The 27,793-nt window shown below is 37.8% G+C and overlaps 1 protein-coding gene across 3 annotated transcripts; it reads right to left on the reverse strand.

Moving 5' to 3' along the window:
- Positions 1-1,394: 1,394 nt before the first annotated feature.
- On the reverse strand, positions 1,395-27,758 carry APLF (aprataxin and PNKP like factor). 3 transcript variants are annotated; one of them, XM_082755618.1, is made up of 11 exons: positions 27,626-27,758; positions 24,731-24,787; positions 23,349-23,512; positions 22,356-22,506; positions 21,416-21,542; positions 20,123-20,292; positions 17,036-17,424; positions 11,103-11,228; positions 8,661-8,707; positions 7,297-7,335; positions 1,395-2,391 (listed from the first exon to the last, which is right to left on the reverse strand). In XM_082755618.1, exons 1-11 carry the CDS (start codon positions 27,716-27,718, stop codon positions 2,186-2,188), a joined length of 1,569 nt encoding a protein of 522 aa, XP_082611744.1. In that variant the 5' UTR covers positions 27,719-27,758; the 3' UTR covers positions 1,395-2,185. The 3 variants fall into 3 exon arrangements, 2 of the variants coding, with proteins under 2 accessions (XP_082611744.1, XP_082611743.1); XM_082755617.1 differs by having other exon boundaries at positions 24,716-24,787; XR_014317078.1 differs by lacking the exon at positions 1,395-2,391 and adding an exon at positions 13,597-13,649 and having other exon boundaries at positions 7,296-7,335; positions 24,716-24,787.
- Positions 27,759-27,793: the final 35 nt, after the last annotated feature.

The following is a 27,793-nucleotide window of genomic DNA, read 5'->3' on the forward strand; positions in this document are numbered from 1 at the left end:
GTTTGCTAGTTCTACAAATTGAGTGGCTTTTACTGACATGGATTGTTACTTTTCAATATCCAGTCAAAAGCTTTTTTGTACTGCACTAAGTTCTACTTCACTAAGTCTGGATAGAGCAAGTTATTTGGATAGAGATAATTATTTTTTAATTCGAATGAAGGCAGGAATACAGGCAGGAAGATAGAGAGTCACTGCATGTGTTACCTTTTGCATTCTTTGTTACTTCAAATATTCTTTCAGAAACAGGAACTTTTCTTTAAGGTAGGCTTCTGCTTCGTTTCTTACAAATTATCTTACATCTCAGACTAGCAAGCAAAGCCTCAGGATAACTTAGAGGTTTCAAAGGAACCATAACAGCATTAATCTACAGCTTTAAACTTAATTTGGCACATTCTGTTTTAACAACCACAGGATAAAACATTTGATGACATAGCTTGTGTTTTGTGGTTTGTTTTGTTGTTATTGTTGTTGTTGTTTTTTGTTTTTTTTTTAATTCAAATCAGATTGAAATTCTTCCCAAAGCAGTACTAATATATTTACAGAATAAACTATAGGCAGAGCGGCTCTAGACTCGGTCCACCGAATTGTAGTGCATACCTGACTGACTGAAAACACTGGATAAACTTGATATATAAGTGTCTGGTAAGTGTCTGAGCAGTCTCATCTGTACCTCAAACTGAGTGGTTTCAATCAATATTCAAATATCTTGGAGTTACCAGTTCATTGATCTAGAAGGATAAAAATATATACTGCTATTAAGGAAAATACAAAAGCAGCAAATACTCTTAACTTCAGTTACCCTTATACAACAGCTTCCACCATGATTTTTTCAGTCCTCTGGTAATGATAAATCTTTACCTATCATGCAACATCAAGAACTACCAGTAGTTCTAGGTTCTACCTATGTAGAACCAACTAGGCTGCAATAACAGTAGTAAAATAACACCTTATTTTAAAAACACTGCAAAGCCACATTAAACAGGTAGGTCATTACTACAAACATCTGCTTCTTCTGAAGCCCTGGACCATGGCATTTTTCTTCATGCAGTGTTTCATGGGACATGCCGCAGAAAACTGATCAGCTGGAACACATGTATTCCCTGAAGTTCACCTGCAACAAGCATTTCATCATCCAACTAAAATGCTCACGTAAATTTGGATGCCTATTATCCCATCTTAATTAGGCAATTTCACAGAGCCAAACAAGTATACTAACCATACTGAATTTCAGTATTATGTATCAAAAAAGCACCCCAAATTAACAAGGCTTCAGTTGTCTCCCCTGAAAAACACTAAAAAGTTTTAACTCAAGCTCACCAAAGTTGTAAACACACTGAGGGCAAGATCTTCCAACATAGCCTTAGAAATCAGAGACATGGTTACAAGCATTTCCCACAGTATAGTACAAGTTTAATTGTGCAAAAATACAGTCATTAAGATTTCAGCTTTGTTGTTAACTGACCACAGTTACAGTGATGTACATGTACTGAAACTGGTAATGTAATCGGAGCAAATACACCATAATTGGTGCTGAGACATGAGCAGAGGTTCAGTACATTTAGATACTGTTCTGAAATTATTTAGATAACCAGTATTTAACTACCATACGTAAAGACAATCAAAGAAAAGACATCTAAAGTGAAAGCTAGTAGCAGATTAATGAAATTTAAGGTTACACTAACTGTAAAGGACACATAATATGGCTTAGAGAGATTTCCCCAGTGATGGCCAAGAATCAGCCTGCAATATGGCAGGTATGAAGTGTAGCTCCTCTTCATTCCAGTATACGTTGTGTTTCAGCAAAACTAAAGACTTCCTACTGTCACTATTAGTTTCAAACACAGGAAGACAAAGCATTACAAAGCTTTAAAATTGTGTTTCAAACTGACAGTCTAATGGTGTTGGAAAAAAAATAACTAAGAAATTTCTATTTTTAATAAGTCCTACTGCAGCTGACACACAATATAATCCCAGAGCTCAACCATTCGGCTTCACCACTTCATAAAACAAAAATATCTCAAAATACACCCAAAAGGAATGGTATTGCTGAATCCCCTCAGCCCTGTTAAAATCTTCCTATAGCACCTACATCACTGAGAAAAAAGTCATTTTCAAAGCAATTCCTCTCCTTGTACATTTAAATTTTAATTTAACTGGATTAGACACTTAATTTTATTCAGTGCAGCTACTTTTTGGTCTTAACAAATCTATTTGCTTCTTTCACAAGTGTTTCGACATCTTCATTATCCTTGTCTTCTGAACTTGGTTCCCAATCAGAATCTTCATCAGTAGGTTCACACTCCTCTTCCTCATCATCTATGAAGCTGTCATTAAGATCGTATTCATTTGGTTCACCATCATTGTCACTGTCTTCCTCCAAAGCCCTTTTTCCTGTAGGGACAGAAAAGTAGTGATACATTCATGAATCACAAATGTAGAAATAAAAAGACCATCCAGAGACCATCTAGTTAACCTGTCTCTAAAAGGGAAAGAATCCACTAAAGCACCTATTCTGACAATTTTTGGTTAGATTTTCAAAACTCTCATGAAACATTTTACCACCTCTCTCTGACACCTACTGCAGTGCTTATCTACCTAGAAAGCTTTCCCTAGTGGCTTAAATCCACGCTTCTATTCACAGTGAAGCCAGAAGTTTATTACTTGTCTCTTTGCAGTAAGTTTTATTTCACATTTCTCTCCTTCCCCCCCCCCCCCTTTTTCTGTCATGCTTCCTTTCTGATCTTTGATGTTCTTTTCTGGAATTCAAGTGCTTTTCACAATGTTACAGCCCAAACAGAGCTCCAGGTAAGGCACTGACCATTCTGGGCAGACACAAGGTACTATGTGCTTAACCTACAATCATCTGGTTAATTAAAAAAAAAAAAAAAAAAAAAAATCAATGCTATGAACACTTCTCATAGCTACATTTCACAAAATATTGAAAAAGAATATTAAGATACCGTGTATTACAGCCCATGGCCTGTTTCTGCAGAACTACTTAAAAGCTAAGAAATGATGTAGCTGATTACCCTTTATTGCACAAAATCCAGTATGTTACAAATTATATTTAAATTCTCTCTCCAATTTACAGTGATTTAACATCCCTACTCTGTCCCCTCCAGGGCACAGACTGCAAGTCCTCCCGTCCGCATACTGTGTGCAAGTCTAATGTCCATCCTCTGCTCCCTGTGCCACATTATCAGACACAATACTCATCTGTTGTCTCTAACCGTAATTCTTTGAGAGCTGTCACAGAACCAGGCTGTTTTCATACAACTGTAAGCAGAGACCACATTTTATACTACCACTTTGAAACCAGTATCAGGCCTCCTAACTCCCAAACCGGAGTTTAAGTTGATTAGCACAGAGCTTCCTGGCTTCTCTCTCTAGTCTCTATGATCACACCCATTATTCATGATTTTCAAGAGCCACGTATACCCTGAGATTAGATCCCAGGGTGTGCAAGTTTCTAAGTACTATTTAACTTCTGTTTATCTTGAAATAAAAACACCCTTTGTCACTGGTATTAATAGTATCAGATTTACCTTCTAAGCCAAAGACAACAAAAAAAGAATACACATTGCAGACTACTTCTATATACAACCAATACATCTTTCTTGACTGTGTCTGACTATTGCTAGATGGCTATTTTGCCCCTACATTATTCATTCATAAACAGAGAAGCTGTTTTATACTCTAATTCTCTAAGAATCTTACATGGCTTTGATTTCCTGTTGTTTCCCGAGGCTCTTGTGACAGAAAATCTGCTAGACCACTCACCACTTAAATTCTCAGCTTGGATCTACACTGGATAGTTTGTGCTTCCTTACTGAACAAGGGTTAAGGAAATGCCAAACACTGAACAGTTCTTTTCCAAGCTGAATGCAGCCTGCCTGTTTCCCAGTTCACTTAGCATGTTTTCTGATACAGTCTTTTTACCTTCTATCTATCTTCAAAAGTTACCATTTGGTAGTGCAGTTGCCTTCAGCCTTCATACTATTTCACAATACTCTGTATCGGCAGGAATCTAAGACTAATAAACCTCTCTTTAAAAGGAATGGATGCTGCTCGTGTCACATTCCTAAGCTTTTTTTGGGCAGCTTGCCTTGCAGTATTTCTTTAATTGTTCAAATATGTCGGCAAATTCACCCATTTAAACCAATTCTGCTATTTGGAGCACTGATTTGGCAGCAGCTTTGTACGGACACTATCATGGCAGTAGTGCATTCTCCTTTTATTTATCAGCAGCTGTGAACTTTCAACAAATTTATTCCCACTGCCTCCTGATTTTGATAGACATGCTTATTAACATGTTCTACAACCTTACACTATCTCCTTTTTCTTACGTGTGCACAATTTCTCATTAACCACACTGCAGTAATATGCCAATCATGTTATTCTGCCCTTAAGTCATATCCCTGAGTAAAACCATATTCATTCCTCCTCTCAGCCTCTGTATGTTTTCCTTTATCTTGTGTAGAGGTGACCTGTCAACAATCTCATGAAGATAATTTGTCTGTTGTCATTCTGTCAATTTTTGTCATTATCTGTCATATGAAGTTATAGATACATATTTTTCTTCAGCCGTAGACCCCAGTCCAGATCAATTTTTATATCAGCCATAAGTATTTCTTAGCAATCTGAGGTCAAAGCCTCAGGTCCTCAAGCTGTGTGCATGTGGTGATCAAAAGAGAACACCAGTATCTCGCGTAGTCAGATCCTATCCTCTATCAGTTGCATTTTTCACTAGTGGGAACATGAGTATTCCAGAATTACGTTATCATCTGATTAACATTTTATGATCTCCAGCAATTCTCATCCAAGGATTCCTAAAGCATTTACAGCATTAGCCAAGTCTCTCAAAGATGCACTATTTTATGGGTAAATTGTGTTATAGAGACACTAAACGACCTCCTAGAATAACGTCAGGTCCAGGTGTGACAGCCACAGACAGAAGTCCAGAAAAAATCCATGGCTAAAATTTACGTTCTTTGAATGATTGACTGTGCATAACCTAGCAGAAAATCCTGAAAATGCCAACTGGCCATGTGAGCTGCAATCCACTATAATGCTTGCTGGTTTATTGTCTGTCAGTCTTCAGATGAAATTAATCACTTCCATGTTCACCCATACCAGCAGAATTTCTTATAGGAATCCCAGCCTTACAGAATGAATCGTCTAAGAAGGGGGAAAAGATCATAACAAAGACGCTAAATATGGCAAGAAAAAAATCCCTCTTTTCACACTATACTTACAAAAATAAGCCCAAGACCTACTTAGCAAAGAAAAGCCATTCTTCATTTTCACAGCGCTGCGGATGGTATTTTACAATGGAGTTGGAAATAATGAATATTTTGCCACAATTCCTATCAAAATATGCTCCTACGTTTTTAGGAAAACAGCAAAATACATACCGTATTTTTCCTCCCTGTATGTCAATGCTTTTAGATTTTTGTAGTGAATAATGCATTTCTTTCCCTATCTTCGCACTCCACCTCTTTCTGTTACAGTTTAATTCAGCCCTATAGCCCCCAAAGCAGCTCATGAAACACAATCCTGCCTTTTCTCTGATACCACATTTATAAAGATGACCTTGAAACTTTCTCTTAAAGTTTGTCTCCATGGGGAGACAAGCTTAGTGATCACCCCTCAAAAAAAAAAAAAAAAAAAAAAGCTATAACTGGAAGTTATCTGCTTAGCTTGCTGGAAAAACTAGGGAAGAGTACAGGAGAATTCTGCACGATCCACAGCAATAGCATGTCATTCCTCTAGGTACTGTCAATTTAGTAGTAACGATTTAGTGACAGCACCAACTTTTTTTTTAGTATCTTCTCAATTTCTCCCTTCTTCCGTAGACTTGTATTATATCTCACAGCATAGATCTCATTCCCTACAAGCAATTTGCAATCCCTTTGGTAGCAATTAGCCTAAAGACATTAAAAACTAAACATGTCAAATGTCACATAGTCAGTATCCTTTCTTCATGTCTGCTGGAATTTAAACATATTTGCATGGAAATTAATTCTGCTGTGCTCAACAGTGCAGTAGTGCCACACAGCATGGAATAAAGGTTAACGGAGCCCTGTCTGTCTGTGTGACCTTGCATGGCTTAATGTAGCTGCATCAGATAAGAGCTTACTGAGCCTAACCTTTTAAAAGCTTTGCCCTAAAGAGAACTAAGCAAGCCAGTCAGTAAGACTTTGGGGAAAAAAAGTCAGCATTAAGAACAGTATTTTAACTAGTAAATTCCCTTTTGCTCCCTGTGCACAGAATATGATTTTTTCCTGGTTCTTATTTATTACCAAGAGTTGATTTTCACTTCCATGTTCAAGTTTAATGAGTTTATAAGATAACTCTTCTCTATATATAGCCATTCTTGACTGGCCACCTGCTGGGAGACGTGCACACAGTATCTACCATTCATGTAAAGAAAGTGAAGAGTGAATATCATTAGACTTTCAGACTGCTCTTTAAAGCTCACTTTTAAATTATTTTAGAAAGCTTCACACATGAAAGCTGAGACAAAAGAAGTCTGGAAACAGACCTGAAGGATTTAAAAACCTGGAGTCTGTACATCTGCAACACATGAATTACCATTGTTGACAGCAACAAAGCAAGCTAGGCGCACTGCTGGCAAACAGAAGGTATGTTTGGATAGAGTATTATAGTTTACATTATAAAGAGAGCCTGTGCTACTACATAATCCCCACTGAAGACTTGAAACTGAAGAAAAAAGGATACATATGTAGTCTACAGCAAAAGCGGCCCCCAACCCAAAGGCATTAACCTTCTTCTACACTTCAGCCCTAACAAGACAATATCTCACTTGAAACAGATACCACAGAGTACATGCAAGAATAGCTCATTAGCACATGCACTGATATTATGTGGTAGTTAAAGGCCAGCGCAACAGAAGGAATATATAAAGGTTTGAAAAGCAATTGCTCTTTACAATATCTTATCTAACTGTATATCAAGTATCAGGTCCTTTTATCCTATTACAATCCTTGTATGTATGGAAAGAACATACAGTTTAGCCATGTCTTTTTCAAAGGTGAAACATCATTTTGATTTCCTGTCTGCTTCCAGAGAAGTACAGGTACGCTCATCAAGGTAGCTTAGCACAAACTGAATTTCAGCACTACCATTTATAAAAAAGCAAGCAGGGTTTTACTAAAGTGAAATAATAGTTTTTTCCTCAGGTAAGTATTATCATCCGCAGGACTTCTAAATGCCCCAAAAAACAAAGTATGGTAGACATGGATGCACCCATTCGCACAATTAGAACATACTAACCATTCTTTGAAGTTCGCTGTCGGGTTCGTCTTCCAGTTCCTAAAGAAATAAAAGTTACTAGTGAGGACAGAGTACAATCTAGTAGCAGTGTCATTCACGCAGACTGTTACAATAAGCAACTAATCTATTAAAACGAACACTGCAATGAATATGCAGTGTTCACAAGAGCCCCCCCCCCCAAAAAAAAAAAAAAAAAAACCACAACTATTCTATATTGAATGATTACTGATTCACCAAATTAACTTTTTCTTGCAATTATAAACCATTCCCTCCCCAGAACAATCTCATTAAGACTTGTATTATTAAACAAAAAATTCAAGTGCTTCAAAGTATTTAAGCATTTTACACCATTGCTTCAATAAATGTAATTTCTCCTTACTAATGTCATAATTCCAACTGTTTAAGTAAACTATGTTATCATTACACGTCTGTAACTGTTCTGCCATGAATTCTTCTTCATTGCATTGGGATTTCACATGGAAAAAAACCTCCAAGTCCAATACTCAAAAAAAAAAAAAAAGTACAAAAATTCAAATTTCGATTTGAATTCTTTAAGAACACTCAAAATATAAACAGAATATATTTTTCAACAAGTATAATTACTGAAATAGGAAAGACTAGTACAGTTCAGAATAAGGAATCAAATGCAGTTTTAATTACATTAAAGGAAGGATGCATTCTTGCTATTTTTACTTTAGTAAAAATTTTTAGAAATTGTGTTACCCCAGAAGTTCCTATCAAAATAAAAATACAAAGCAAGAATGAAATCTCAAGATATAACACTCTTTGCAGCTGAAGTATTTCCATGTACATATTTTGCAATTGGGACAGGAGAACACAAGAGAAAAGCTGTGAAAATAGTTTATTGCACTATCCATTATAAATGTTGAACATTTCAATAGTACCTATGCATATTTCCAGTTTTCATTCTCATACTACAGATCTGAACAGAGGAGAGAGATCTAGTAATATCACAGTATACCATGTTTCATTTCCATTAAAACCCATTACATTTGTGAAAATATCCAGATGCCACATGGTGTTGGTTTTTCCCCCCAATATCTAAGATACAAGACCATACAAACCATGTCAATTCTGACCTATCTTGTCTCATTTCAGTCAATAAACACTTGAAAAAGTGAGCGCAGGGCTGAAGTGGCCAAGCAGCCTTCCTTATCGCAGACAATGAGAAGACTACAAGCTTACGAACAGCAAGAGTGCAATGTAACGTAGGGTACGTTGCAAATGGTGTTTCTCATTTACAGTATCTTGCAGTATTGTAATCCAAAATTTTTGTATCCATTGCTGGTTTGTTCCCCCACATACACGCACTTTGAATTCTATTGAACAAGGAGTGATATTACCTGGAGGTGCAGTGTGCTTGTATTCCAGCTTATGCTGTGGATTCTTCCTGCAAATAAAACAGCAAAAGCATGATATGTCACTGGAGGCCCAGAGCTCCTTGGTATTTTATGCATATAGTCATAGATCAGAAAGCAATGAACACTGTGAAATGAGAAATTAACTCATCGGCAAATTAAACAGTCTGGGAAAATTGCAGCATTTGGAAAGAACTGATTGTCTTGAAGGACCACATGGGAAGGCCACAGGAAGAATTTCTCCTTTCTTCAGTACGCTGCTGCAATCCAGTAAGTTCCATTGCAACTTTGCATTGTCTTCTATAGAAACAATACCATCAGAGCAATGAAAGAAAATCCGAAGCCAACACGCTCTTGGACCTCCAAAACATGCTCCCCTCATTCAAACTGTGACTAACACAGGTAATCAACATGCACCAATTTAATTTGTCCCTCCCACACCTCTCACAAAACATTTATCCAATGTTGGATAAAATAAATTAGCTTAGTTTAACTTGCATTATGCTTACCTTGTTAGCATACTACAGGACTTTCTCAGGACTGCATGCTAAAATACTTTCAACTATTGCTCTGAAAATGTAGACATTTCTAACTTTTTAAGAAAACCAGTTCAGTTATGTTATTTTCTGCTTGTGAAAATAAATGGCAATTAAAGACCACTATTCCAAAATGACACTCCCTTTGGCATTCCCTGAAACTTGAAATGAATTTATAGAACTGCAGTGTGCATTTATTTTACAAAATACCTTTGCCACAAAGACTGCCTTGTAAAACCATTTGCTTGTGTTTTACTCTTTAGAAGAACAGAATAAAGTTACTCTTCAGTTTAAAAGAAAAGAAAAAAATCTTGGTTTTGTCACTGCTTGTGACAAATTCAGAAACTTCAACCAGATTTATAATTCTACAGGTACTGCCAACCTGAAGTGTATTATGTACGCATTGATATTTATCTGAAAAATGGAAATATCGCTTCCTACAAAATAAATGGTGCAGAAAAAAATGCCTATTTCAATGTTTTACTACCATCATGAGTATCAGACCATTCAATCCTAAATCAAGACATCATGTTTAGATCATTCTCTCAATTATGCTCACTTCAAATAGAAGCCAATAGATAAAGGCAACAAAAAATACATGAAAACTCTTCAAACTTCATCTGTTGGTAAGTTTAAAGAATCAGTACTGTTTCATGGATACCTCATATTCTTTACCTCAAAAGAATTAAATACAGATCAAGAAGTCATGAAGTTACTTAGAGCACAGAGGTTGCCTGTTCTGTGTTTTGTTTTTGGCTAAGTAACCACTGCACTGTTGAAAAGCACATTGGTAATTTCATTACTGGCATAAACTCAGATTTCTTATCCTACAATAAGAAAGAGAAACTTTTTTTTTCCCTGCATTAGCTAAATATAGTATTGCTTTTAAAAAAACTACCCTCCTTCTGTTACTTTTCATAAAGGCACTCTCTAGTATTATCATGATCATGCTTTCTAGAAGAGATAGTAGAAAATATTCAGACATGATCTCTATTAAGAGCAGCTGTACATTTCAGTATGCTCTCCTAAACGTGCTATTTCCTCGGAATATAGGCTTTTTTCCCTTGTGTCAACTACACAGTAGCCATTAAGATTCAGACTAAATATTAAGAACAATTTCTTCACAAGGAGGGTGGTCAAACAGTGAATCAGGCTTCCTAGAGAGGTGGTTGGTGCCCCAAGCCTGTCAGTGTTCAAGAGACATTTGGATAACGCCCTGAATAACACGCTTTAACTTTTAGCTAGCCCTGAAGGGGTCAGGCAGTTGGACTCAATGATCTTTGCAGGTCCGTTCCAACCTCATTGCTCTAAGATCTACTAAATAAAGGTGTAACATGTAGACAGTAAAGAAAAGAATATAGTAAAGCTGTATTTTTCAGAAAATCAACAGTGCTTAGAAGAAAGTGCAACACAGCAAACCATAAACTGGATTTTATTGCTGCTACCTGAATTATGCCTTCTATCAAACACTTATTAAAATAAAATAGAGCTTTTGTATAGTCTCAACATGCTTTATCGAAATGTAAACTAAAAATTACAGATCATGAAAAGAATGTAGGAATAAATTGTTTTTGTAAAAGAATGGTTAGCTATACAATGAGAAGTGAAAAGAGTCAATTTCTATGCTACTGAATACTTTACAGAAGTCAACAATTCCTGTTTGCTAGGTTGAAATCACTAGCAAATATTTTGGAAATATTTTGCTGTTTTGAAAGTAGCAGTCTATCCACAGTAAACTTTGGAAAGCAGCAAGAATTAAGAAGAGCCCTAATAATATACTACACTCCAGAGTTAACATCAAGAATTACTCGTTACTCTAGCATCACTAATTCCAGGGGAGAACAGTCTTACTCTATAAAGTAAGGAAAACCATTTACTTACTGCTTCTTACCTATAACAAGCGGTTCCATACGGACATTCAGGACGGTTATCATCATTACCTTCAGTTAAAGTATCTGTTTCATGATAATCATCATCGTTAGGGTGACTGAACTGCTGAAAGTGAATGGGATTCTTCCTGCAAAAGATGAATACGTTTATTGAGAACTGCCTGTTCTGCTTAAACATGACAAGTGGAAATAAGAATGGCATTATTGAATAAGTGGCAACTCGTTTTTCTATCATTACATAAATAGGAACTTTTTATGTTAATAGGAACTGTTTAACTGTATGCAGATCCACTTTCAGGATAACAGAAGTTAATTTTTGTCTCAGCACATGCTCCACAAGAAGTTAAAATGGAAATTTTCCTATTTGCCTTCAATTTTTAACTTTCAGAACTCCAACACACGCACAATCTACTGAAGTAATCACGCAGCATGAATCTTGCTCAGTGGCTGACTTGCGAAGTCATGACTCCCTGGGGAGCTACAGAAGCTTTATAAAAACCACTACTGAAGCCTCAACTTGATTCAGAAGGGCCAATGTATGGCAACTGCAGAAATGAAGAGACTGCACACTTGGGAGATTGTGTATAGCTTCAGTCAATCTGTCTCAACCACTACTTCTGTTGCATATGCAAGTTATTACTCACTTGAACACCACCACGCTACTCATGTCCACTGGACAGTACACTGACCATGTTGTCAAGACTGCCTTGGCTACGACGACTTTTTTTTGAGGTATCCAATTATAATCTGAGCAATAAGGACAGGAACTTGTATGGTTCAGACCTAAGGGCTCTGCACATAGACTGAGTCACAACAATGTAAGCAGCGAGAGCACATCCTTTTGTTCTACAACACTTCCATGGTTGAATCCACAAACAGCAAGCAGTGAATACACACAGATCACTGAAAGAACATTTTCACTGCTTCTAGTCAACAGATTTGTATGCACACCATACAAGACAAGGCAGCTATAAATGCCACTTAGAGAACAGTTAGCTCTGTAAGTTTTTTTTAAAGTGATGTTAAAAAGAACACAGAAAAACAAGTGACTTCAGGAGAAATTCATGTAACAGTCCAGAACACACCACAAAAAAAAAATGAAGTTAACATACTGTTACCACAAGAAAATCTACTTTTTCCCTATGTTTTATTTTATGAACACTTTTTCCAAGCATAACTTTTAAAAGCAGGGAACATGAGATTTTAATAAATGATTTTCCAAAAGACTTCCACAAACACTTCAGTGACTTACCATACTAACTCCCCAAGTATATAGTCTTCAACATGTTTGTGCAAATGATAAAAGTGAACTGCTTGCCTCAGGCAAGATGAACAACAACTTTAAATTGCAGGATAATTACTGTTTTAATTTATATTTGTTACAGCTGCGTTTATAGACAAAGCCAGGGAAAAAGCTAGCTGCATCTAGAGCTTCCCAACTGTTCACAAGTATTCTTCTCTTTAAATTCACAAATACCTGCTACAAACTTCATATGGAACAGCTGATGTTCATTTCAGCATTTCAACTACCACCGTAAGAAAAGAAAAAATTGTTTTGTTACAGCTTTTGCAAAGTGATTAGTTAAGCATTGTGAGCTTTACTAGCCATTCAGGCCTCCTTCTAGGCATTTGAATAAGATTAGAAATTTAGCATCAATACTTTTGGACCCCATTTGCCTGGTATCTTTCACTCAAGGAACACAAAAAGCAAACTAAACTCTTCAACAAAATAATTATGAAAAAATACAGCATCCCTTGGGTATGTTCACATAGGTGACAGTTTTCTCATCTTTTCCTGTTAATTTCTGCAACCTACAGGATAAGTAAATACTGTTTCACTAGAAATCATTGCAAGGTTGCATTTACTTGCCACTTATTCCAGCATGAGTTCTCAGGAAATGTCACTTCTTATACCAAATTCAGGCCTTACGGAGCTGGCTGCTCATTTTTTTTCCCATTTAAAAATAACCGAGATGAAACCAAATTGTTTTACTTGCTCTCATTTCTAAATGCACACAGCTAAATTAGTAGCAAAATTTGCAGGAACTTGAAGTCATTTGAGACATAATTAATCTCCTCAAGGGAATATGGAAGCAACAGATGTTCTGTGAAATATTTTTTTTTCCTAGAGTAAGATACACATTTTGTTGCATTCACTGAGAAAAGAAGGCCTAATAGCTACCACTTAGACAAACTATTGTATTTTAGGAGATGCATATTTCCTTTAAAATTTTTTCTTCAAAACCTACTTGAACAACAAAATTATTATTTTGCTCCTTATTAAAACCAATCCAAACAAACCCCAAAAGAATAAGGGAAGAGGGAGGAAGAAAAATGAAGGGGTTTGTATGTACATCCCACTTACTAAATCCTTAGGCTTACGATTCTTCGGGGCAGCGGATGATGTTCCACAAATTTTGTGTTACCTGTGGAGCATCTTAAACATGCTGTACTTCAGATGCTCAGGATTAGTACAAACGTCATCTTTTATCTTACCTTTACCTGGATAACTTGTGCTTATTCCACTCCTATGTGTTGTCCAATGATATCTAGCAAAACAAATATAAGCAGAGATGTGCATAGCTTGTATAAAGTCAGCGTCCCATCTCGCAAAAATCTAGAGCTTACATGCACATCTCTTCCCTTTTATTAAGGGTTCCGCTTGTTTTGAATTTTTAGGCAGTAGATATTTAGCCTGTTGTAATATTCGGATATTACAACTAAATATGCTACAACTTGAGTTGCGCTCCTATAACTGCTCCCTCAACTTACGCTTCGATTTTGGATAACAGTTTAGAGAAAGGCCTGCTGTACACTGGGAGTGGCAGCACTATGTCAAAGCAAGAGCAACAAGTAGGCAGGACACAACGGCCAGGAAAGGCTGAAGGCCACGGAGCTCTCATCACCTGCAGCTCGCTGCCTCCTGCAGCCATCACCCTTGTCTACTGATTGTCTGGCAGCCTCTCTGGAATCCAGTAGCTTACGGAAACGGCAGAGAAAAACTTCCAAGCTGGAAGGTACAAATACATCAGCCTAACCAGAAAGCTTTTGGAGTGAATCCAACAGCAGGCAGGTTGCTGAGGCATATATGCTGCCTAAAAGCATATTTTAAGAATAGTTATGACAGATTTGCATTCTCATAAACATAGTCATGTTAGCACAGCCCACAATTGCTGCCATTTTGCTACGCTTCACAGGAGCTCTGAAGTTGCAATGCAGAAAACCATGCAAGTAGAGATGCCGAGAATCAATGAAATTGTCTCGAGCACAAGTGGAGTATTGCTCAGTGAAATATTTAGGACAGCTTTTCATCTGTGCAACTACCAAAAGTAACTTAAGAATTCTTCTGAAAGTCAGAAGATGGGGTTTCTCACATATCTCACTCTTCATAATCACAGAGGCACCATTCACATAGGACACACCTAAGGTTTATTTTCTCAGCTACTACAGAAACTGGTAGAAAAGATGTAATAGATTGCCAGCACTAGTTATAAAGCCATTGAATTCAAGCTTGAAGTTATGCCACAACTGTGCACATGTACTATTTTTCAGTTCCAAACTGCATGTTTTATTAGAAAACAGGACTCAAAAAAAAAAAAAAAAAAAGAGAGAGAGAGAGAGAAATACAAGTTTTCAGCTGCCGGATTTACAAGTTTGGAAAACTTATTTTGCTCTTTGTTGAAGGTGAAAGGAAAAGTATTTGAAACAATGCACATACAAATCCGAAGGTTTATTGTGCCCTGCTTTGACAGCTATGGGAAAAATTTACACACATTTAGTCACAACACTGTAGTGCAAACAAGCAAATGAATAAAAATATGGAGAATTGTGGGTTATAGTTTCAGTGATAAAGGTCTACCACACACCCCCTAAGAAACCCTTCAAAAAGGGGGTTGGCTTTGGATCTTTTACTTGTTTGTTTTACATTCCTCCTTCTTTCAAGATCGGAAAAGCAAGCAACAGACAGGAAAACAAATAAAAGTATTCAAAAAGCTAGCCACATGACCACAAATACGGTTCGGTACAATGTACACAGAGCACTTCGCCTCCTGGCGGTCATAGCAGTTTGTTGCAGCTTGGTAAAGCTTCAGGCTATCTTAGAAGCAGAAAATCCAATACTGAAATATGATGACAAAAACGATCTGTGGAATGGGACGTGGATAGCAAGCTCAATTCTTTCAAAAGCATTGTTTCCAAGTCCATAAATTTGAACCTGTGGCTCAGTTTACTAAACTATTTCCAAGATGTTTGTATTTGTTAGAGAAATTAATAAAATTAATAGAGCTAACATTCAACCCCTTCAGATTGGGCTGTTTTACTATGCACTTACCAAAAGGTGCTCTTAACAGGAGTTTATAAAATGAAGACAAACTCTGAAGAGCACTTAATCTATGAATAAACAACATTTTACGAATAACAAACATATCTGACTGGAAATCCTCAGGCTTTGCAAATACTCTTGAGAGGGTTAGTGGTTTGTTGTTTTTTTTGGTTTGTTTGTTTTAAAACAGATTTACTTCAGCCAGAAAATACTTCAAGAAAATGCCACAATTACTAAAACAACACTCACGCATGCACGTGCAGATTCCTATTCCACACAACTTTAACGAAAATTTCCTTTCTTAAACGTTAGGAATCATTTAGGATATCCGAGCATTAAATCCGCTTAACCCCCATACATGGGAAATCTAGCCTGAGAGGAATTAAAAGTAGCTGGGGCAAACTAAATGATGCATTGGTATTATTGGATCAGCTTAATTGTCTACCATTTTCATTACATTCATTAAAGGCAAAAATGGAGGTACATGAAAAAGATGCATGAAAACTGGAAATTTGACATGACTTAATGCCGCAGATTTAAGCTTTTGATTTACAGAGTTAGCTGCACATTGAGCATATACAACAATACATTTACTTATGCTAGTCACTGGTCTTCCTACTCTTCAAGCCCCCTGAAAATCACTGGGCCCACTGACTGTTTCCTGGATTAGCCTCATCTTTTGCACTTTTGATTTATGTGGTTTTATCTAGAGCTCAAAGTTGCCTTTTACAACAGTTCTCTGGCCGTTGGTCTGGCCTCTAAACCACCACTAGGTTTGACTTAGCAAAACATGGCACTCCAAATCTTTTCCAGGCAGAAGAAATTAGCAGGAGTGCATACACTAAGTGCTGATGGTTTGGAATTCCCCTGGAACATTTGTATCACACAGAAGATTTGTACGACGCGTCTTTCATCATGAATTGCGTGTTAGACACAGAAGAAAAAAAGATTTCCACTTGAAATACACCAAAGAAGCTGACCAGGTAGGGGTTGAGAAGGAGCATGCAAGTAAGCTTATTGTATTCCCAGGGAAGAAGTAGAAGCTGAACAAGAAAACCTGACTGGCACAGTTATAATAAAAATAATTTTTGATTACCTGGGGACGATAGACAGTATTTTAAACAGTCAAACCATAAAACATGCAATTACTTCAATAAATACAACTCTCTCCTGTAAAAGTTTCATCTGCTAATAAAATAAGTCTGCAGGTCTATGTTGGCCACTGCAGCCATTTACATCTCTTTTCTCTTCTGGTACCTGTGCTTGGCTAGTACGTGCAGGTTTGTTGATTTATTTTCTTTTTAAAACGGACCTCTGGTTTTTTTTCTTTTTTTTTTTTTTTTTTTTTTTTAATTTCCTATAACACTTTGTTTTGCAATCTGCTTTAGTACTTCATACCTCCTTAGGGTTTTACTAGCAGTTAATAAGACCTCCTGTCTCCTCCTTTTATACTTCTAAAGCTGTATTTACACCATTTGTTTCTTATCAGTCCCATGCTTACCGAAAGATTTATTTTTTTCCAAATCAAACCTTGCAATAACTCTCTCATTTTCTCTTCCACAGCTAATAAGTTACTTTTTAATAATATGCTAACTTAAGCTAGTTTTGTTTTACCTGTAACAGCCTGTTCCATACATGCAAGGTGTCCTCTTACGCTTGATCTGTTTGGAGCTTTCTGAAGCATCTACACTTCTGGTTGTATCAGAAATTTCAGTCTCGTAATCCAGATCTCCATCAGGCTCATGAGTCCCTTCCTGGGCACCAAAATATTGGGAAGTCCTGCCCCAGAGAGCTTGTTGGCTTGTAGAACCAGTGATCTGTTCTTTGTTTTCTGATTCCTCAATTCTATTTGTTTTATTGGAGATCTGACCTGTTGTTTTAGACCGTTTACTATGCAGCTGCCTATCATTTTTCTCCATAGTACTTCCAGTTTTTTTTGTTTCAGTCTTGCCATTTCCTTCCATGTTTCCCATGGTACTCTCAAGAGGAAATCCAGATGCATTCTGTGGAACAAGGTTACATTTTGAACGACCTGAAAATTTACACTATTCAGAATTAAAAACATTAAGGTCAAACTCTATCCCATGTTGTCATTCCGGTTTGCAAAATCTTCTTCTCCACTTTTCATAGTCAAAAAAAAAAAAGCTGCTACACACAGCTGCCAAATGAAAGACTTAAGTTAAAAACAAACACAATATACAGAAAAACTTATCCTAGAACTTCCATCCTCAGCTGTGGTTCCCTCACAACATACATAAGCACCACCCTTATCACCTCAATCTGTGAACAGTCTAAGCATTTTAGTTTAAATTAACTCTAGATTAAAAGTACTGCTCCTTACAAATGAATGTGGGTTATAGACATGAGGATATAGTAATCTAGAACATTCCCGTACGAGAATCAATTTTATTGAAGTGCCAGAATATATTAGAGATATATATACAGATTAATGTTATTTTTTAATGTGTATGAGACATATATGGGAATCAATACATACACACCTTGAGCTTAATCCTTCCCCTAACATATCTGAAACACTTCAGCTCATGACTTCAAAATAATAAAAACAAACTTGTCAGGCACAGATATCAGTTTTGACAAATACTGCATTCTAAATTAAAAATGTATATATAACACTGAAAGTAAAAGACACACTTACTTCAAATAAAGAATAGGAGGAGAAATATCCAAGACAAAAAACAATGCCCCAGTAACCAAAACATTATCTGGAAGCACACCTCTATTGAAGGCTGAGCTACTTTGATACACTACGGAACTATTCAAAGATTGATCATCTCTATAGTTCCTTCTCTGAAGTTCCAGCTCCAGTAAACATACTTAACTTACACTGATGTGTTTGGCAGGGACTGAAAGTCAGCTGGTAGTTTTCTATGTGATCTTGACCCTATCCATGCAAATCTGACAATGTGTAAACCACAACTGAAGCCAATTATATATGAACAGCAACTTGTTTAAGAAAGGACAAATTCAGCATTAATATCAAATAGTCCTGACTGTTGTGTGTTTAGTGAGTCAACTCAGGGACAAAGATGACTTTTATGAGTCTCCCAAACCAAATGATCAAACAACTGCATTTCAGGAAATAAGCCTTCAGGTGCAAAACGACACTTTTTCTACCTTGCCGCACCCACTAGTGACTTCTCACTACTATGTACTTTACTCTCCTTAGATATATAGAGGAAAATGAACCGACACTATCAGAGTTCTTATGATGATTCATTAAAAACTGTCTGTAATCATGGAAAAAACAAACAGCATTACTTGCACTCGTTAGAACGTGTCTATGACTGCACTGCCATCTGGTGGATGGCTGGCACTGTGAGTGAGTTAGGATTTGTTTCACTTGCCCTGCAGCAAATTTCCCTCAATCAGCTGAGACAGCAGAAGGGTGATTTTGGTTTTGATAATGAAATGTAAATGTTTCAGTTTTCTATGACTTATTCGTGCAAGTAATGATTATTTTTCCTACAAAGCTCAGAAGGCAGTTTCTTACACTATGCTTCAGATAAAGATTATTTATAAAATTTTGTAGTTTGCAAGCCATACGTAATTTTCTCCTATTAAATAAAACAATTATATAGTCACTCACCACATAATTTGACAAAGAAAACAGCACTGCAGCTAGTACAAATGTTCCTTGCCAACAGAGCTCACCATTCAGAAGACTTTTTCAGATTAAGAGATCCTGTTATATTAAAGCTACCTTGACAGGTAAGCTCAAACTCTCCACAAGTAGATCATTTCATTAACCTTAAGATTAAAATAACAACAACACACCACAGGTGTTTTTGTTGGTGTCAGAACTGATGAAGCATAGAAATGAATAGCATTCTATCAGATCCTACAACAGATCCAGGCAATCCTAGAGCTAGAGGCTACGAACTCCAGGCTGTTCACGTAAAAACCAGTAAAACCCTTAGTTTGTTCTCACCAGAAGGTGTTTTGAGGATCATTATCAATGACAAACATCTTTTCATTATTAGCAGTGTACTATCAGTAAGTATGTAACTGCCCATAAACGCAGGTTTACTTTGAAGACATACAGCCTCATTAACCAGTCTGTAGGACTGAAGCCTGTTTGCTCATGACCACAGACCATTCTGGATTTCATATGACTTTCTTTCCTTTTTTTGATTCCTGTTGAAATAGCATAAAAACACTCTGCCACCTTTCTAAAAAATTTAGCAGTTGATGAGGCTTGTATCATAATTTTCTGGCCATAAAACTTGACCAATTAGAATGGCACCACTTCGGGGAAAAAGTCCACAGCTGCGCTTCATCAGTGTCATACAATCACCTACCCCTGAAAAGGGTTCTCCACAAAAAGAAACCAAACTCCAAGCCACAATTACCATGGCTAGCAGACCAGTACTTTGGCCCATGCCCCTCAGGCCTCCTGCTGTAAAGCAGAAAGTCTGGGATTTCCATGGAACATGCACAGCCTCAATTCCAGGTTCCAAGAAGGAAGCGCAGAAAAACACTTGTTACAAAGTCCCCGAAGGCATCCAGCATCCTTGCAACAGAGCTGTCCAATGAACTGGCATTTCAAAGACAACTGTTAAACACAACAAATCACAAGCAGAACACATAATTAACATTGTAAACCCAACATTACACTATGACATTGCCAACTAGGTTCTGATTTTTGAAATACAGGTTTTCCTGTGAGCAAAAAGTTACCTCAGATGAAGGAGAGGACAAACAGCTCCTTTCCTCTTCGTCATCTTCTCCATCTATCAAATTATCTGTAATCTCAGAAGCTAATCTTTTTCTCTGCAGCATGTTTACATCTGATTTTAGTGATTCCATATTGCTTTCTCTCCTTTCTTGGTGTTTTATCTTCCTAGTACCTAAAAAAAAAAAAAAAAAAAAAAAAAGGTACTTTTGGAACACAACTTCTACAGTGAAATCCTGATTGCAATAAAAATCTAAACTTATATGTAAGTAGAACACCAGGCAAGAAGTACGAGGAATAGCAGCAGTTGCGTATGCACTGTTTCCACAATTTTTTCACTTCCTGTACTCCCGGTACTCCTTAATTCCGCTTACAGGAGTAAAAACTACTTCTTAGATTGAAAAAAAAAATCAGAGAAAATTTGTTGGAGAAAAAAGGGGGCAAAGGATATTCTGGACTATCAGTATGACTGACAATTAACTTGATCAGCTCCTGTTGTGCAAGTGGTAAACAAAACATCCTAGGACTTTTTACTACAGACCTTTCATATTAAGTATCGCTTCAGATTACCAGCTTATACAAGAAAATTATGACATAGTAAAATCAAGGTATGCCTACTTGCCTAGAGAATCACATCATGCTTTATTATTTCAGCGACCAGTAACTGACAGAGAAAGCGAATGTTGTGCCTCTCTTTGGAACGCTTCATATCCTAGAAAACTATGAGGTCTCTGTGCTGAAGTATCTTTCGCATATACAGCCAGGAAAAAGCTAGGGTCATGGTCCCATTTTTGTTACGTTTCCATCTGCTGCATAATGCGTTCAGAAAGAAGAAACTGATATTAGGAGAACCTAAACTAGAAAGGAATAAATTGGTCACTTGAATGTGGAGAAGACCAGGAATTAACAATACAGAAGCTATCTAGAATTTACACCCTTTGCAAAACATGAACATTTTATAGTAAAGGACTCCACCAGAATACCACATTGTCAGCTGTCCAAAGAGAGTATTATCTGGCACAGACAAGAAAAAAACAACCAACCACCACAACAAAAAAATAATTATTGTTAAAAAAACACTACCAGGGGGAAAAAAAATAAAAATCAGAAAGAGCCCTGTTGCGTCTCCTCTGTCATTTATCATATGGACAACATAATTAAGTTTCTGAAGTCTCTGTCTCTTGCCAGGCACAGAACATGGAAAAATGAAGTAATGAATTAATATTTTCTACCACCACAATTATCATTTAAGAAAATGAGATCAAAGCGCATCAACGTGTAGTGGCATGCAAACCTACCTCCTTTCATTGCAGGCTTAGAAACTCTCTGAACCAGGAGGTCACCTTCCAGCATCCAAGATGGAAGCACTCTCTTCCTCTGAATAGATTTTGACTGTTCATTTTCATCATCATCACAAGGAGGAACCTGAAACATTATTTACTGTTTAGCTCCTTTTACTAGGTACAAAAGAGGAGATAAAAACTAGAACACAAGTTTGTACATGATTACGTCCTTCACACGCAGCCTGGATTACTACAGTAAGGGCTGACATTTATTGGACTTGCTTATTACCTGCTGTACAGTGATGTTGCCCAATGTATCCCTTTTAGCACCATGATGATGGATATACAACAGAAGCTTTAAGAAAAATACACTGTACAGAGCCAGTGGGATTATCAGACTTTCTGCAGGCCATTTTTACTCAATAACAATAAAAACAACAAACAATGCTAGCTTTGAAAACACTGTTTTGCTGGACGAAATGCTGACTGCCAGGGAAAAACATAAGGGCTGTTTACTCGTGCATTTGTTAGGATTTTGACACCACCACGCCACTGCAGATGTATGATTCAAATGAAACAGGCTGCTAGTACACTTACAGCCCGTACAAGGCATCTGCAGTCTAACTATAGTATCTCCAGATATAAATTTCAGAGTCTTTTACCCTGGCTGGAAGAAGAGCCATTTGTTACCCTGGGCCTTCAAACATACTTACAGGCAGTTAGTGATACAGAGACCAGAATTTAAGACTGTATTACAGTACTATGTTCAGCTCTAATATCATTATGCCAAAACGTTCATGTAGAAATAGCTACATGATTTTTGTTGCCATAACATAATTATCAAAAACAATATAAATTTATTCACTTTTCAGGAAAAAAAAAAAAAGAATTTAGAAAACACCTTTGCTTCATTTTCAACACATGCTTGCAAATATTTAAAAAATTAAGGACCCACCAGAAGCGTAGAATTAGAGTCGTTTTGTCTTATTTTTGCAATTCCCTGCATCTCAGAGGTGGAACACGATGGCTGTACTAATGACGGACTACAAGACATCTCAACAGGATGAACACTTGCTGCTGCTTCTGCATCAACCTCTGGATTGTTTCTGACAAAAAGTAATTTTGTTGAACAAACTCATCGTGAATATGAACACGTACTTTTAACTTGAACAGAGGCTGATCTAACTTTTACCATGAATATACTTCTAAATAGAATCTAACATACTCTTGCATCAACTAACAAAGGAAATCAAGATAGCTTCTTGTTTAACTTCCATTGAAAGAACTTTGAACCAACAATTTTCCTATCATTGCTGATCCTTACTGTAGTGTTTCTGTTGACTGAGTATCTAATTGGTAATAGTCAATGCCATGATAAAACTTTGATGAAGTTGAAGTTACAGCTTAGAATTTGTTTTACTATAAATCAATTGCTTATATTAGCTCCCCCCAAACATGAATTGCTATATGCTTCTTACAAAATAAGAAACATCACAGATTTTTTTGTACGAATTACCTCTATTTACTTCTCACTTTCATCTTCGAATTCAAAAAAGGTATCTGAGTTTACAGACGTAACAACTCAAATTCTTTGACCAATTTCATGCTGCATTTAAGACATCTGCCATTGGTCATATATTAGGAAAAAATGGTTTGCTGTGTGCTAAAGTTAAGCAACATTTACATTACTGAAAACCATAATATTTCATTTCAAGAGAAGTTTTAACTCGTCCTCAAATTTAATACTTCAAAGAATTTACTGAGTGGAGGAACACTAAAAACAAATCCAAAACCCCACATTTCTAGCACCGAGTCTGTCTGTCAATTTACCTCCTAGACTTCATGGTTTCTGGGTGTAACCATTTAGACCTTAAGTGAGACAGATTTTACTTAACGGTAAGAAAAAGCTATTAGTGAGAACAGCATCATTTTTTAAATGTATTGATACCTTACTGTGCTCTCCACAGGATGAGCAGAAATAACCTTGAAAATGTATTTGTCAACCAGTAGGGAAAAGCTATCACCAAATTTCAATGAGTGCCATTCATGTGCTTCCAACGGCAGAAGACGACCATTCTCAGCAGACTGATAAAAGCATGGATTTACATGAATCTGTGCGATAGAAAGAACAATCAGCATTTTTTAAGATTAAAAAAGCACATACGTATGTTTAGCGTATATACAAAAATACAAAAAGCATGTACAGTATGTTTAGATAACTCCCTCCCACAGTTCTGCCATGTACAACAAATCCCTTATGCCACTGTAATAGCTACAGCAATGCTGCAGTGTTGCAACATTACAGACAAAAATAGGCAGATACACTAGTTACCACTAACTAGTTCAAATAGTTCTGCTTTTTTTTTGGTTTTGTTTTTAGATACCTACAACTGATTCCTAAAGTTTCAATCCAAGATGATGAGCATAACACCACAAAAAAATAAAAAAATAAAAAAAAAAGATTGTATGAACTGGTGTTTTGCCTAATACTTTTCAAGTTTACCTGCACCACAGGTAAGCAAGCTGCTGGCAGGTTTCCCCTAGAGGAGAGGGCCACAGATCAAGTTTGTAGGGCTACCACTATATGGATTAGAGAACAACAATATGAACTGCCATTTAAATGCAAATCCTACAAGGAAATCACAGAGAAAAAGCCATGGACTGAAGTGAGGCCGAGATCTGAAAACCACCAACCACAGCACAAATAACAGGCTTGTGGTACCAAAGCAGCTCCATTCAGCCCTCCCAGCACTGATGAGCAAAATAGTCACTCATCTGTACAAAACAGAAACAGTCGCAATCATATCTCATACCTCAGTATACCCTATGCATGACATCCAAATCAACTGCAGCTACATAAAGATTTGACAAGTCAATTATTGTACCAACATTTCAATTTTTAAAAAAGAAAAAGTCTTGATTAGGTTTATTACAACTGAATTGATTTGCAAGAAGGACATGTTCTTTGATCAAGACACAGAAATCGTAAATTCAGAGAGATTTCTGAAGGACAGAGAGAGGCAGTCAGCATAGAGAATGGATCCCTGTCTCAGAACTGTAAACAGGACTACATAGTAATGATCAAATCTCTGCAGTGTTTTGTTTTCTTTTAATTCACCCAACAACTATTCTGCAAGAGAAATTCAGTAACGTTACCTAGAGACAGAATGACACGGTAATGGGAAAACAAGGACTACAAAAAGAGAGCAAGGTGAACTGAATGCTGTTCTCAGATGAAGCTAAAATCATAGGAAAATCTAAAATTGTATAATTATAGGTTGGCTCTATACACATAGTAGGAGAGATTTAAGTTACCGGTTTGATGCGAACCTGGCCATCCACCACTTCCAATATGGCATGTTTTCGGGATACCCGCTTATCTGTAATCTGAAAAGGAGAGAACTGCTGTGAGAACCATGTACTTCAAAGTCTACATAGATTCCTTTTGCATCAACGTGAGCAAGTTCCCAGATCTAACTGAGCACAGTTTTAACAGGATTCACTTTTTATATGCTCCATTGCTCCAGACTGTTTTAAAACAGTGATGAAATCAGTGCAGCTTCCCAAAATTTGACTCTCTACTAAAAGCTGGATAACAACATTAAGATTCAATTTCTGGAATCAGAAGCCTACAGAATCCAGCACTTCTTAGCAACTTCTCACCAAAGGCAACAAATGTTCAGCTCTGAAGTGAGACCATTTACTCACTCAGGTGCTTGAAGCTGCTTTTAAAAGCTTCAGTTCAGATGTACCAGATCTGAACTGCTTTTCAACAGAGAAAACACTGAAACTGCACTCTCTTTTCTTAGAATATTTCAGCTTTCCACTAGTCAATTCATTAACGGGGGGGGGGGGGGTGCTAATTACTGTTCTATTCCACCACAGGACCACTTAAGAGTCATTGTTCTCCCTTTCACAGCGTTTTGCATTACACAGAAGGCACAAGCTGCCGAGCTGAACTTTTCATTTCAACATAAAGAGAAACACAAGAGGTCAAACTTGTCCCCAAACAGATCCTTTCAGGTGCCTCTCAAGAAATTTCAGTTCTGTTTGCTCCCTCCACCCTTTCCACAGGCAACCGAGCTGTCAGCGCACTTGAATAAAGCACCAGCGAGTGTAAACCTGTGGCACCAGTTTGTGCTCCTCTAAACTTACACTTTTGGCTGTCCAAACACGTTCTGTCTGCAAACTGTTTAAAACCAAAAAAGCAAAAGTCATTTCTAAGGAAATTATCAACTAATTTTGAGAAATAAGAGTCTATGGCACAAAGAAAATCTTAACAAGTTAGGAAAAAGGCAATCACTTTTCAGACTACAATCTCTAACAAGCATATTTAAACAATAGTCAAACAGCTATTCACGTAGATAAACACAATAAAAAGCATGTAAAGTCAACATCTCTGTGTTCTGTAACTTAATAGCCCTGAACATGATGATTACATACACAAATAGTTTTACCTATTAGACCATGCAGACCCATGATGAACATCCTGTAGCTACATACATTTATGCCACATAAAAGTTTTGCCTGATCTTTAAATAACTTTCAAAGTACGCTTTAGAACCATTAGCATTCAGTAACAGTTCCCTCTTGGTTCTTCAAATGTGAGGAGTGAACCAGTAGCTTTTAACTGAAATTCTTGTTATTCTCCACTTCCAGAAAGTTTGCTGACTTAGAAAAGCCAGCTAAAACTACAGACCCAAAAACTATCACAGTAATTTTACCACCAGGTCATTCAGAAAAATGTAATACTTGACCACATTTTGAATAAGGAAGAAAAGTTCCAAAGAGCAAACTGCCATTGCAAGAAATAATCATTTTGTTATGGATCTGACAGATGAGGCAGCACAAAAAACAGCTATATTGCAACTACCTACACATTTTATTCTCTTAGAGCCTTTGACCCAACATTTTTAACAATCCCTAGACGTACAAACTTTAGCTAGTCACAAGAACACACTGCGGGATGCCAGCATCAAAAAAAGGTAAGAAAAAGGTAAGAAAGGTCCAGGTAAGAAAAAGCACAAGACCTGAAGTCTTCATCTGAGATATCTGCTTACTCCACAGTCTTTCACTTTTGCCTCCAGGCAGAATATGGAGAAGATGTAGTAGATATTAAATCTGCAATGGCCACGTAATTCTGTTTGTCAGCACTAACACACAGAAGTATTACATCTCCATCATCCACACCATGGGGAGCTGCTGGTTTTGTGACTTGCCAAAGGCCAGGGCTGCTTATACAGCAGCAAGAGCGTCCACCACAGTCAGTCACACTCCTGCTCCAAAAAGCACTTAAAGAGCACAGCAGGTTGGGGCTTCTGTTTAGAAAAGGCTATAAACTGCAACAGATTTAAGAAGGATTTTATGTAAATAATGTAAACTAATTAAATAACGTGAAGTGATTTACTTAGTGATATGGTTTAGTGGAGGACTTGTTAGTGTTAGGTCAGAGGTTGGACTCGATGATCTTGAGGTCTCTTCCAACCTAGAAATTCTGTGATTTTGCGATTTGGTAGAGTTCAGATCCACTCAAAACTATCAACCATAACTCTGTTGTCATGACAGAAACTACTGAAGAAAAGGCTGCGAGGACCTTTTCCTACCCTACTGTGCTAGAAATAAGCTGAGACACTTTTCTTCTTTTTCAGGTGCTTGTGAAAACTTGAGTCAAGTTTCTATATGTCAACTAACTCCACAGAAAACAAAGTGCAAGCACTTGAGAAGCAGCCCGGCTGAGCACAGACCCAGCATCCCATAGCGCGATGTTTTGATGTAATGGATACAACATTTCGGGCAGCGCACCCGGACCCAAGTGGCAATACCCAGCTTTACAGATTCACAAGGCACCTGCCCCTGAGAAGCCCCTGGGGCTGCAGAAGCGACCCTTTAACTCTGACACCCCGTTACACCCCACGGAGCCCCTGAGCAGTTACCCCAGCACCCCAGTCCCTTACCATTAAACCCCCCAACCGAGCCCTTCTCCCTGGCAGCCTCCCTCCCCCGTACAAACGAGGGCTCTACCCTGGGTTTTCCCTACCCCAGCCCGCAGCCGGGGGCCCCATTTCAGCCCCAGCTGTAACATTTCCCCTCAGGTACGAGCCCAGGGCGCTGCTACCAGCGCTCAGCGCCTCGGCCCCCCAGCAACAACCCCAAGCGGGGCAAGGCTGCGCCCGCTGGGGGCTGCTTCCCTCAGCTCCCCTCCGCCTCCCTCGCCCCCTCACTTACTCCCAGCAAGGGGCCGCGTCCCAGCAGCGTCTCCCCGGGCGGCAGCGGCACGGGGCAGCCCCCATCGGCCGGCGCCAGCCTCACGGCCGCCATGGCGGGCGCCGCTCCCTCAGGGCGCCGCGCCCCGCCCCGCCCCGCGGCCGAGCGCCGCCATATTGGCGCCTCACC

The sequence above is a fragment of the Aythya marila genome, assembly GCF_965140915.1.
Source record: "Aythya marila genome assembly, chromosome: 3".
Classification (NCBI taxonomy): domain Eukaryota; kingdom Metazoa; phylum Chordata; class Aves; order Anseriformes; family Anatidae; genus Aythya; species Aythya marila.

Excerpts from the sequence above, each read along its gene's own strand:
- APLF (XM_082755617.1), bottom strand. The coding sequence starts at position 27,718 with ATGGCGGCCGTGAGGCTGGCGCCGGCCGATGGGGGCTGCCCCGTGCCG. Across the intron at positions 24,788-27,625 it reads GACGCGGCCCCTTGCTGGGA|ATTACAGATAAGCGGGTATC; the intron begins GTAAGTGAGGGG and ends TCTCCTTTTCAG. Across the intron at positions 8,708-11,102 it reads TATGGAACCGCTTGTTATAG|GAAGAATCCACAGCATAAGC; the intron begins GTAAGAAGCAGT and ends TTTTATTTGCAG.